This window comes from Elephantulus edwardii, unplaced genomic scaffold, assembly GCF_000299155.1.
Source record: "Elephantulus edwardii isolate Elephantulus edwardi_28Jun2011 unplaced genomic scaffold, EleEdw1.0 scaffold00190, whole genome shotgun sequence".
NCBI lineage: Eukaryota > Metazoa > Chordata > Mammalia > Macroscelidea > Macroscelididae > Elephantulus > Elephantulus edwardii.
The window spans coordinates 3,705,906-3,718,436 of NW_006399940.1; the positions used below are offsets into that span (position 1 = coordinate 3,705,906).

Here is a 12,531-nt window from a genome sequence, read left to right on the forward strand (position 1 = left end):
TGCTTATGGCAAGGAGTTGTGGCCTAGAAGTAAGGAGTTGTGCTGCCAACCTGAACGCAGGCATTTTAAAGCCATAAATCCAACAGCTGCTCCATAGGTGAAAGATGAACCATCTCCTCCCACAGAATTTACAGCCTCTGAAAATTGGCTAAAGAGTTCGCTATGAGTCAGGTCCAACTTCATTGCTATGACTGATTGACATTTATACACAAACACACACACATACTCCATAGAGGGAAGAAAAAAAACATATAATGAAAATATATTTGGACATATGCCAAAATAGATAAATGCTCACTCATGTCACATGACTAAAAACATCACTTTTGCTGTGAGACTTCTAGTACCACTCTAGATGAAAGATTGAGGTCACAATGGTGCTCTTTGACTGATTAAAACTAATAATATCTGACATGTTAAATAGCTTAGTTGAAACATTATTACCATATGAAAATGTTTTGTCAAATTTGGTTAGTATTTTTGGAATGAAATGCATAAAACTTCCATTGAAAAATAAAATACACTCTTTAATTTATCTGAGAAGAGATGAACTTTAAGGTAAGTACATTTAGTAAATGTACTAATAATACTTGTTATTGTTAGGTGCCATTAATATCAAGTACATCTCATTTGTACTCTATGGACAACAACCCTATGAACAACAGATCTGAATCATGTCCTATCCTCAAAATTCCCAAATATCAGGAATATTGATACTGCATTAAGCAAATATTACTTATCAGTGTTTATTTCTCTACCATAGCTCTTATATTAAAACTGATTTTTGTCTGTCAGTTTGCTTTTTTACTAATGATACCAGTAGACATTAAAATATGCTTATTATTTTAATGGCATCAAAAGTCAGCACAGCTTGAACTCGGACAAAGATAAATGAGGACTTATAATAATGGGACGATGCTTTCAGACTCCAGTTCTTTGCACATTACATTATAATACTTTACTTTGTCTTCCATGCTGCCCTTAGAAACCTTCTATTTAGCTTCTTAACATCTTGATTTCTTCCCTTTGCTTTGGCTTTTCGGCACTCTAGTGCAATATTCAGAGTCTCTTCTGACATCCATTTTGGTCTTTACTTCTTCTGTCTTTGTAATGACCTTTTCTTGATTTCCTCCCACAACTCATCTGGTCTTTGTTCATTCATGTTTAAAGACTCAACCAGAGGGATATCTGTGTAAATCACAACAATTGTAGTGTGCCTTGAGGAGAAGGGAATCCCAGAACACTTGATTGTGCTTATGTGAAACCTGTACTTGCATCAGGAAGTACTCCTCAGAACAAAGCAGAGTAACACTTAATGGTTCAAAATTAGGAAGAGGGATGTGTCTTGTCTACATGCCTTTCCAATCTATATGCATATCAGATAATTTAGGATAAGAGGCAGGTAAGTTGGGCTCTAGGAGGAGGTGTCTCTCTGGAGACTAAGGTGCATCTGATACAAGCCATGGTCTTTGCAATCACTTGTTATGCATCAGAGAGTTGGACAATGACTAGGGAGGACAGAAGGAGAATTGATGTCTTTGAGCTGTGGTGCTGGAGAAGAGTATTGAATGTACCATGGACTGCCAAGAAAACAAACAGATTTAGCCTGGAGAGGATTAAACCAAGCTACTCCTTGGAGGCAAGGATTCTGGGGCTTCGTCTGACACACTTTGGGCATGTTGCAAGGAGGGACGGGTCCTTGGAGAGGGACATCATGCTTGGGAGGGTGAAGGGACGGTGCAGGAAGGGAAGACCTTCTATGAGATGGATTGATTCGGTGACTGGGGTAATCGGGATGGGTGTTTCGGAGGCAGTGCGATTGGCACAGGATAGAGCAGGGTCTAGGGCTCTTGTGCATAGGGTCCCTGTGAGTTGCAAACGACTCGACGGCACATAACAACAAACAACAACAAGAGGAGGAACTTAGCATCAAGATTGGAGGAAGACCCGGTGCAGTCGCCTTACAGGCAGTCCCGGATTGGCGACCTTCACGTTGGGCACACTGGTGAGGCAGTTTCCTAGACTTTCGTCTTTCAGAAGTGCCCAGGGAGTTCAGATTTCCTTTCAGGCTTTTTGCACTAAAGCCTCCCTTGAGGAAGAGTCTTTGCCTTCAGCTCCCGTTTCTCCATATGAGGATGAACGCTGGAAATACCTTGACTCAGAAGAGTACCAGAACAGGTATGGTTCTCGCCCAGTCTGGGCTGACTACCGTCGCAATCACAAAGGTGACTACCGTCGCAATCACAAAGGTGGCATACCCTCACAGCGGACTCGAAAGACATGTATCCATGGGAATAAAGTTGCTGGGAACCTTTGCCCCATCTGCCGGGATCACAAGTTGTACTTAGACTTCAGGAACATCAAGCTCTTAGAACAATTTGTCTGCGCCCATACTGGTATTATCTACCATGCTCCATACACAAGAGTCTGTATGAAGCAACACAGGAAGTTGACCAAGGCCATCGAGAAAGCCACGGATCTTGGTCTCCTCAGTTACCACATTCCACAGGTTGAACCCCGTGACCTTGACTTCAGTACTTCTCATGGAGCTGTGAGTGGTACTCCACCAGCCCCGACTCTGGTTTCAGGAGATTCCTGGTACCCATGGTACAGCTGGAAGCAACCCCCAGAGAGAGAGCTGTCCCGCCTATGCCGGCTCTACCAGGGCCACCTCCTCGAGGAGAGTGGACCCCCGCCTGAAACAATGCCGGAGGTGCCCCACACAGTTCCAGGTAAAACTTCCTCGGATCAGTCAGAAACCCAGGGTGTCCCTTAGGAACAGCAGCAGACTTGGAGGCACCTTGGACATGGTGCTGAAGAACAGATGGTAGTCCCAGTCAAACTGAAATATGTGCCCGTTTTGTGACCAGTGTCAGGCCCAGAGCCAAAAGAAAGAAATGGTAGATACACCTGAAACTGAAGGCTATACACATGGTTATGGGAAGCCTCACTCCCCTACTGTAAATAGATGTAAAGGTGATGGGTAAAACATTCTGTTGCTATTTCAGACTACTGTTAATTTAACTTTTCAAAACTAAAGCTGCCTTTCTGACTTGCTAAAAAAAAAAAAAAAGTTTGGAGGAAGACCCAACAACTTGCATTGTGCAGATGACACAACCTTGCTTGCTGAAACTGAGGAGGAACTGAAGCACTTGCTGCAGAAGGTCAAGGACAATAGTCTTCAATATCGGTTGAAGCAAAACATCAAAAAGACAAAGATTCTTTTCACTGGGTCAATTGGTAGCACCATGACAGGGGGAGAAGATATTGTGGCTAACGCATACAGCTTGCTCAGCTCCACAATCAACACTCTTACCACCAGCAATCAGGAAATCTAAAGATGAATTGCATTGGGAAAATGTGCTCTCAGGGACCTCTCCAGAGTGCTGAAAAACAACCATGTCAGTCTAGAGACTAAGGTGCACCTAATCCAGGCCATAGCTTTGACAGTTACTTATTATGTGTCATAGAGGTGCAATAATTAAGGATGACATAAGAAGAATCGATGCATTCGAATTGTGATTCTGGAGAATAGTCTCGAACATACCATGGACCACCAAGAAAACAAATAGGTCTGTCTTGGAGAGGGTGAAAACAAGTTTCTCCTTGGAGGCTAGGATTCTGAAGCTCCATCTCATGTACTTTGGGCATGTAGACAGTAGGAACTGATCCTTGGAGAAGTATATCATGCTCGGAAAGGGGGAGGGACAGCACAGGAGAGAAAGACCCTGGGATGAGATGATACAGTAAGTAGGGCAATGGGGGTAGGTGTTTCAAAGTCAGTGAGACTGGCTCAGGATAGGGCAGGCTTCAGAGCTGTGCATATAAGGTCTCTATGAGTCTCAGGTGACTAAATTGCACATAACAGCAACAACAGGTGAAGATGTAATTTAGTATACTGACTTTTAACTAGTTTGTGGAGGCTTCATGATGTAGTGTGTAAAGTATTACTACTGAAAGGCCAGTGCTATCTGAAAGGTTTACTAGCTATTCTATGTGAGAAGGATGGGTAATTTCCTGCCTTAAAGATGTATGGTTCCAAATCCAATGGAAAGTAGCCATGAGTTGGAAATGACGTGATGGCAGTGGGTTAGGTACTTTCTTTGGTCCTCTGAAGGTTTATGTATTTCCAATGGCATGGTTACATATTTATTTGCACTCTGGTGGCATACTCCATCAGGAGGTGTTCTCCTTACCCAAAGGCAACTCCTCACTCAAAGTTAGAATCCATCAGAAACTCAAAGGAGAAAGAACTACGATCTCCTCTCATGTAATTTACAATTACAGAAAAGCCCATGGAGGGTCAACTAGGAAACATTGCCAACTGGAGGTCAATGATATTTTTTTAACATGATCTAAAAGTCTTTATGCTTAACAAATGAAAATGTAAAAATGAGAAAGTAATAAGAGAATATCTTTTACAATAGCATTAATCTTAGAATTCAAAAATCATTAATATATTTTAATATCACATCTTTTGTCCTGTTCCACTGAAAGACTCATAGTAACATTTACGTAGTTTAACAAGCATGCTTGACAATAAAAATCTGTCAATACAGCTCACTCAGCATTTGGGGAAAGGCAATCACTTGGTCATTCCCCCTTTAAATCCTCACAGAATTCCAAATACCTTTTAAGGATTATTGCAAATCTCCATTCTCTGATGACAGAAGAGGTGTGACACTTGGACACTTGACATTTTCCTTTCTTTTAAAAATTACTTTCTTTAATAAAGAGAGGGGAGCTCTGGGCACATAATCCGCAGTGATTTGCACTTCTAGCCCAAAAGCTGCACCTCTCTGGGAGTTAAAATACACCAGTGGCTCCACGGAAGACTGGGCAGTCTATTTTTGGGTAATACAGAGGTTCAGAAAACATGCTGGAAAGTTAGTTATCGGTATGGTCAGAATCCTTGTCAGCGAGTCTGAATGAAATTTGTCTTTTGATTTCTTCACACCTGGTGCCAAGAGTGTCTACAACAATCAAAGGCTTTGTCAGTGAGTCTGAGTTTTAGGTAGAGAAAGTTGACGGTAGATTATTTTTTAAGATAAATGAAGAACATGGAATAGTTGGTAATTATTGGGTTTTAAAAACCTTGGATTCAGTTCAAAATCAACAGTACAGAAAGGAGTCTGTCATTCTAGTCATACATTGTCCATTAATCTGGGAATTGGTCGTTGATAGATTCCATCATGCTGAGTAAGACTCATAGAGACGCAGAACAACAGATCTGACTCCCGCCCTATCCTGTGCCATCCTCAGCATTCTTGGTATGGTAAAACCCATTGTTACAACCATTATGTCACTATTTTGGTGAAAGTCTTCCTCTCTTTTTCCAACCCTCCACCTTTCCCATCTTCCCATTCACCAGCTAGCTACTTAAAAATCATCCTAGCTCTTTTTCTTCCAAAACTGAAATACAACTAGGATTGTTCTTTTAGTAGTCCATTTGATACCAGTGGGTTTTTTCCCAACATCAAAATTCAAAGGCATTAGCTCTTCTTCTGTCATCATTAATCATTGTCAAACATTCTGATGAAGAGGAATTAATTCAAAAGACCATGTGTTGAATTAGGCATACTTCAGTCTTTAAACTGATATAGTTATTTTTTAGCACGTTGGCAAGGTCCTTGAGAGCAGATTTACCCAATGCAACAAACCTTTTGATTTCTTGTTTGCTGTTGGTTGTGGATCCAAGTAAATTAAATCATCAAGAACTTCAATCTTTTCTCTTGTATCATGATAGTGTCTATTGGTCAAAAAGTCAAATTTTGGTCTTCTTGCTACTGAGATGTAGTTCATATGACGGCTTTAATCTTTAACCATCTGCAGCAAAAAATACAAGTCCCCTTTATTTTAAGCAAACAAGATTGTGTCATCTACATACTGCAGATTGTTGATGAGTCTTCTCTAATCGTGACATACATACAGTCTAGCTTCCTGAATGATTTGCCAAGCATTCAAATTCAAGGTTGTTGTTGATTGCTGTTGAGTTGAGCACGACTCATAGCGACTGTATGAAAAAAAAGACCTAAAGCCCCTCTACAACTATTGACATTTATCAAAGTTCATAGAGTTCCCAGAGGCATGATGTATAGGAAATAGATGCCACTCCTGCCTGTATATATATATATATATATACATATATACATACATACATATATATATGTGTGTGTGTGTGTGTGTGTATATGAACATATATACATATTTATACATGTGTACATACACACATATACAGAGAGAGCGAGAAGACATTTCCAATTGGCTACTTCATTGACAGCTCATCAAATACAGATTGCAGAACTTTATAAAATCAGGAGCAAAAATGTTACATTGAGAACTAAGGGTTACCTGACCAAGTCATGCTATCTCCAATTACCTTATATGCATGTGAAAGATGGACAATGAATAAGGGAAAGAGAGGAAGAAGTGATGCTTTTTAATTATAGTGTTAGTGACAAATACTGAATAAACATGGACTTACAGAAGAAAGAATAAGTCTATCTTAGAAAAAGAAAAGCCTCAGAAACAAGGCTGGCAAGACTTCCTCTCACATTCTTTGAGTATGCCTTCAGGAGGTGTCAGTCCCTGGAGAAAGGCATCAAGATTGAGTGAGGGTTAGAAAAAAAGAAGATCCCTAATGAGATGAATTGACCAGTAACTGGAATAGGGACCTCAGACATCACAATTGTGAGGTTGATGCAATGGCGCTTAGCATGACTCCTCTATATTTACCTATACTATTTTTCTTTGACGGAGCTCTGGTGGCCTAGTAAGAAGCTGTGCTGCATCTCAAAGGCACACAGGTTTGAATCCACCAGTTGACCTGTGAAAGGATAGGCATTCTGCACCTGTGCCATTTACTGCCTCTGAAAAATGGCTGGAAGGTAAGCTATGGGTAGTTCTAACTCAACAGCACTCAACAACAACATTTTTACTAATAGGGACTTCTGGTGGAGCAGTGGTTATGTACGTGGCCCCTAACTAAAAAGTTGGGGGTTCATAATCACCAACTGTTCCATTGGAAAAGGTGTAGCTGTTTCCATAAAGATTGCAGCCTTGAAAGCCACATGGAACAGTTTAATTCTATTATATAGTGTGGCTATAAGGTTCTTTTTTAAAATATATTTTACACCTAAACAAAATATAAAGGGGGGAAAAAAGGAAAAACAAGTCTAACCTGGAAAGGGTAAAATCACGCTGCTTTCTAGAGCCAAGGATTTTTAGTCTCACATACTCTGGGCATGTTGTCAGGAGTGACCAGTCCTTGGCGAGGGAAAACATGCTTGGAAGGGTGAAAGGACAGTGCAGGAGAGGAAGGTGCAGGATGATACGGATGACCCAGTGCCTGGAGGAGTGGGATTAGGTCTGTCAGAGACAACGAGACTGCATCAGAATAAGACTGGTTTCAGAGCTAATGTAGATAAGGTCACTGTGGGTCACAGGTGATTCAATGTCATGCAATAACAACAGCAATAACAAAACCTAAACATAGCAGTAACCTCCTCGCAGATCCTGCTTCTGTTTTAGAGGCTCTCCGCTTCTTTAGCAGTAGAATAAAATTAATATTCATTAAATGAAACACCTATATTTTGTGTCGCATAATTGTGTATATATTGAGAAATGAGTTAAGCAAACAAATGTGCTTTCCATTGCTAGCTTCTGTAATTATGGTTACAGCTTAAGTCTTATATTTCCTCTTAAAAGTTATTAAAACATGCAAAAATACTTTTCCCACATTAATTGGAGCCCTGCCCTCATTTTCCAGTACATAGTTGGCTAGCCTGCAAGTTAAATAACTCTAATTATTAAGATTCAAAACATTACATGTATCAGTGAAGGCAATTAAGATGATTTGAATATTATTAAATGAAAATGAACTATTTCTGTTTCAAAAACTAAATAAATATGCTTAGGGATTTTTACATTGTTAAATTACTTCAAATATAATTGGACAATTCAATATAATAAAGTGAATGCAATAAATAATTTTAATTCATAATAACAATAAATAATGTGCTTATTTGCATGACTGGGAAAAAGAATAGATTATGTAAATGCTAAACATAAACTAATAGGGGAAAGCAAAGGTTGTTATATTTCCAACCTCTAGCTCTTAAGCTATAACACTGCATTGTGGTTGAATTTGGCCTAGCTAAAAATCAGCGACCCTTCAAATATTTCTTAACCACTACACCTTTCCCATTTGCCATGTTAAAAAATCTCTATATGTCAGATCGAATGAACTGGTCAGGAGTTTCCTTAAGTCAGATTTCACCCTCATTGGCCCTCTCCTCCGTGTTGTTTGGTTTGAAGAAGACAAATGGAAAAGTACTTAAGCATTCAAAAAGTGGTTTTTGGTGTTTCTGTATGTTGACAGTTTTACTCACTATATATATATATAATTTTAATGCTTCAGTAAGACTCCATTAATGGTAATACTACTGGTAATAGTTTAAGTATGTTGCTGGGTATGATGCTTGATTAAAGTGAAGAGAACTTGAAGCCCTTACTGAAGATCAAAGATTGTTGCATTTGGGCTAGTGGGTAACATGATTAATGAAGAAAATTGAAGTTGTCAAGGACTCAATTTTGCTTGGATCCACCATCAGCATTCATGGAAGCAGCAGTCAAGAAATCAAAAGATTTACTGTATTAGGTAAATCTGCTTTCACAGAGCTCTTTAAAAGGCTATAGAACAATAATTTCATTTTAAAGATTAAGGTACACCTGATTCAAGCTATGTTGTATTCTGTTGCTTCATGTGCATGTAAAAGTTGAACACTGAATAAGGAACACCAAAGAAGAGTTGAAGACTTTGAATTATAGTATTGGTGAAGAATACAAAATATCCCATGAACTCCCAAAAGTATAAAACTCACAAATTTGGTTGGAAGAAATGAAGCCAACAGTGATCCTTAGAAACAAAGATAGTGAGATTTTTGTTTCACATATTTTGAGCTTATTATCAGATGAGGTCAGTCCTTCACAAAGAGCATTAGTCTTAGAAAAGTGGAAGATCAATAAAAGAGAGTAAGACCCTCAAGGATATGAATTGGCATAGTGACTACAACAATGGGCTTATGTACAGTAGAAATTTTAAGTATAGTGCAAGAACAAATAGCCTTACATTCTATTAAACTTGTGATTATGGGTTGAAATCAACTTCAAGGCACCTGACAACAAAAAGCAGCAGAGTGAAAAGAGAATTAGTATTAGTGAGAAAAAAATCCTTGAGCAGTGGTATTTTGACGAGTTGATGAAATAAAGCAAAATATAGGGTTTTATAAGATCTAGAACAAAATATTTGGTTGTTACTAAAAAATTTCTGCTATAATATAAGCTTGCAATTCTGAGAAGACAGAAATTCTTTCTGTTCAAAATTGGAAAAACTTAAGTACGACCTTAGAATAAATACACTTCAAAGTTTTCAAACACTATTTCCACAAATGAAACTATATTTAGAATCTTTTAAAAAATACTCAGGTGATACACACACACACACACACACAGAGTTTTATTTACAAAGTTCGTATGCATTATTTAATAATTCCCATTTCCTGAACCCACTCCTCCCTCTACCCATTACACTGTGCGACCCTATGATTATCACCTGCCACCACCATCACCCTCCCCCATCCTTAGGCTTATTCTTCTACACTCCCCTTCCCCCTTGGATCCTCATACTTGTTCTACAACAATGGTCTTATACAATATTTGTCCTTATGGGACTTAGTTTATTTAGCATAATGCTCTCTAGTCTCTCCAAATTAGGTAGTAATTTACAAAATCATTGCTCCTGTGTGCTGTGTAGTACTCCATGGTGTGAATATACCACAATTTCTGAATCCATACCATTGTGGTCAGACATTGGGGCTGTTTCCATATTCTTTCAATGGTAAATAATGCTGCTATGAACATCGGTCTACAAGTCTCCACTTAAGCCTCAGTTCTCATTTTCTTGGGATATATTCCATGCAGTGGAACAGCTGGGTCATATGGAATTTCCATATTCAAACTTCTGAGTTTTAATTTGGCTAAACAAAATTACATGCACATAACAAAATTGACGTTTTACTCTTTGGTTTTATAAACAGTTTCAGAAAGTAGGAATTCTGAGTGTCTTTGTGTTCTCAAATGTTTTTCCCTTACTGTATCTTTCCTTCCATTGTGCCAGTGCTCCTAAAAGTTCAAAAGATCTCTCCAGTTCAAACTCCTACCTTATTTTGCCAGTTTTCTAACTCTAATATGATATCCAAGACTTCCTGTGTGTTGATTCTAACTGAAGGCTAGCTTCTATGAATTACTATGCTTGCACTTTCTTCTCTTTCACCCCTGGATCTTAGTTCATATGCAGATGTATTGCACCCAACCAGAATTTCTTTATGTGGTGACACAGAAACAAAAGGCTCATTCTTTGGTTCAGTTTTTAAATAGATATCAATGCAGAAGAAAAAGGTTTGGTGCTTCATTTTTCTTAAACAGATTACATGCTATCACTTACTTCCTGTGGAATTTTGCTTTTCTATGAATCTTTTCCAAGAGAGAGCTACGTTGGCCTAGTGGAAAGGAAGTTATGCTACCAAGTCGAAGGTGGGTGATTGTCATCTGCGGCCCTTGGCCAGGTTCAAATTGGTTTCCTGTCAAACGTTCTTCTAGGTGGTATAGCAATGGTCTGTGCGTTGCTGTACAGAGGTAACTCGTGGTTGCTGTGATGCTGAAGCCTGCGACAGTGATGTGCCAATCGTGGTAATGGGCACCCATGGTGGACAATGTTGGCTGGAGCTTCCCGACTAAATCAAGCCTGGAAGCAGGAGCAGCATCCACTTCTGAAATGGCTTGCCTCCAGAAACTCTGTGTGCGAACAGTGCTCAGGCTGTTCGTTCATAGGGTCGCTATGAGTCGTCTATGACTCAACGGCACCAAACAACAACATGCATCTTTTCCAGAAAAATCTTAGGGATGTATCTCAAAGACTGCCTTTCCTCCCAATCTGAATTTTTGAATCTCAGTTAAACAAGGTGCATCTTTAATTTAAAAAAAAAAAAGTGTGTAATATTAAACATTAAATGAAATAAAATCTAAGTCCTCCTAACAATTATACCATCAAACACAAACACACACACTATTGGTTTGGATATCCATAGATATTTTCAAGGATAAGGCTTTGTTTTCATTGCATTTGTTATGTGTCATTGAGTCACCTGTGACTGATAAAGACCTTTTGTACAACAGCCCTAAACCCTGCTCTATCTTGTTCCAGTCTTAATTGTCTCTGATACACTTATCCTAACTGCCCCAGTCACTGAATCAATCCATTTCACTGAGGGTGTTCCCCTTGTGTGCTGCCCAGCCACCCTCCCAAGCATGATGTCCCTGTCCAATAACTCATCCCTCCTTGCAACATATCCAGTATATGCCACACGAAGCTTCAGAATCCTTGCATTAAAGAGCAGCCTGGTTTAACTCTTTCCAGGTCCATGGGATAGTCAACACTCTTCTCCAACACCACAACTTAAAGGTATCAATTCTCCTTCTATCATCCCTAGTCATTATCTAGCTCTCTGATACATTGCAATTGATTGTGAAGATCATTGCCTGTATCAGGCACACCTGTCTCTAGACAGACATCATTACTCTTCAGTACTTTGGAGAGGCCTCTGACAGCCGACTTTCCCAATGGTGTCAAGACTGTTGATTGTGGAGCCAAGAATACTCAATTTCGTCACCATCCATCATGAAGAGAATAGAAATATATTAAGATTGGAAAATGGAAAAAGAATATCTCTTGATGACTGATAGTGTAAAAAGCAACCATGCTAACTTCATTGCTACCTTTCATAAATCATGTACTGTTTATAGAGCCTTAGTCATAGTTAATTAGTTAATCTCCTCATATTAATAGCTGTAGTACACTAACAACTGTGATGCTTGAGAACTTATGAAATAAATGTCTTTAAGGAATATGATATGTTAGCTAAAACCTTCTATTGGCTTTCTAAAAGAGTTAAAACAATTATTTTAAGATTGCTAAATATTCAGCTCATATATATTGGACATATTGTTAGAAGGGGCTAGTCTTTAGAAAAAGACATCTTGCTTGGAAACATGGACGACACTCAACAAGACGGATGGACATTCTGACATGTCTACGGGCTCAACTATTTCAGAAATAATGAGGATAATACAGGTTAGGACAAAGTTCAGATCTGTTGTTCTTCCAATAAATATGAGTGATAGTTTACTCACTGGAATTTAACAACAACAAACTGAAAAATCTCTTCTTCCTCTGGGTTTATACATAATGTATCTACTTTGCTTCAAAATCCAGTATTGATCAAAATTGTCAAATGGCTGTACTTTTAAATTAATACTGATATAATCCCAATATTTGTATAGTTACAAAACTGTATTGATCAAATTTGAGGGTAAACAAAAAAAGCAACAAGAAATGTAGAAATAAAATAAAAATATTTAATCAAAATCTGACCTGTCTTACACTTCTCAGAGTCAGCCATAGTTTGTTATGAT

General features: G+C 38.7%; 2 protein-coding genes across 3 annotated transcripts in view; both read left to right on the top strand.

Annotated features, from left to right (window-relative positions):
• The window catches only part of LOC102845504 (28S ribosomal protein S18b, mitochondrial-like), a 4,055-nt gene extending 1,279 nt beyond the window's left edge, over positions 1 to 2,776 (top strand). Inside the window, exon 2 of the mRNA XM_006896781.1 lies at positions 1,968 to 2,776. Coding sequence (XP_006896843.1) covers positions 1,968 to 2,776 — 809 coding nt within the window. The remainder of the gene's footprint in view (positions 1 to 1,967) is intronic.
• The window catches only part of NEGR1 (neuronal growth regulator 1), a 1,417,016-nt gene that overhangs the window by 556,771 nt on the left and 847,714 nt on the right, over positions 1 to 12,531 (top strand). The window lies entirely within an intron of this gene.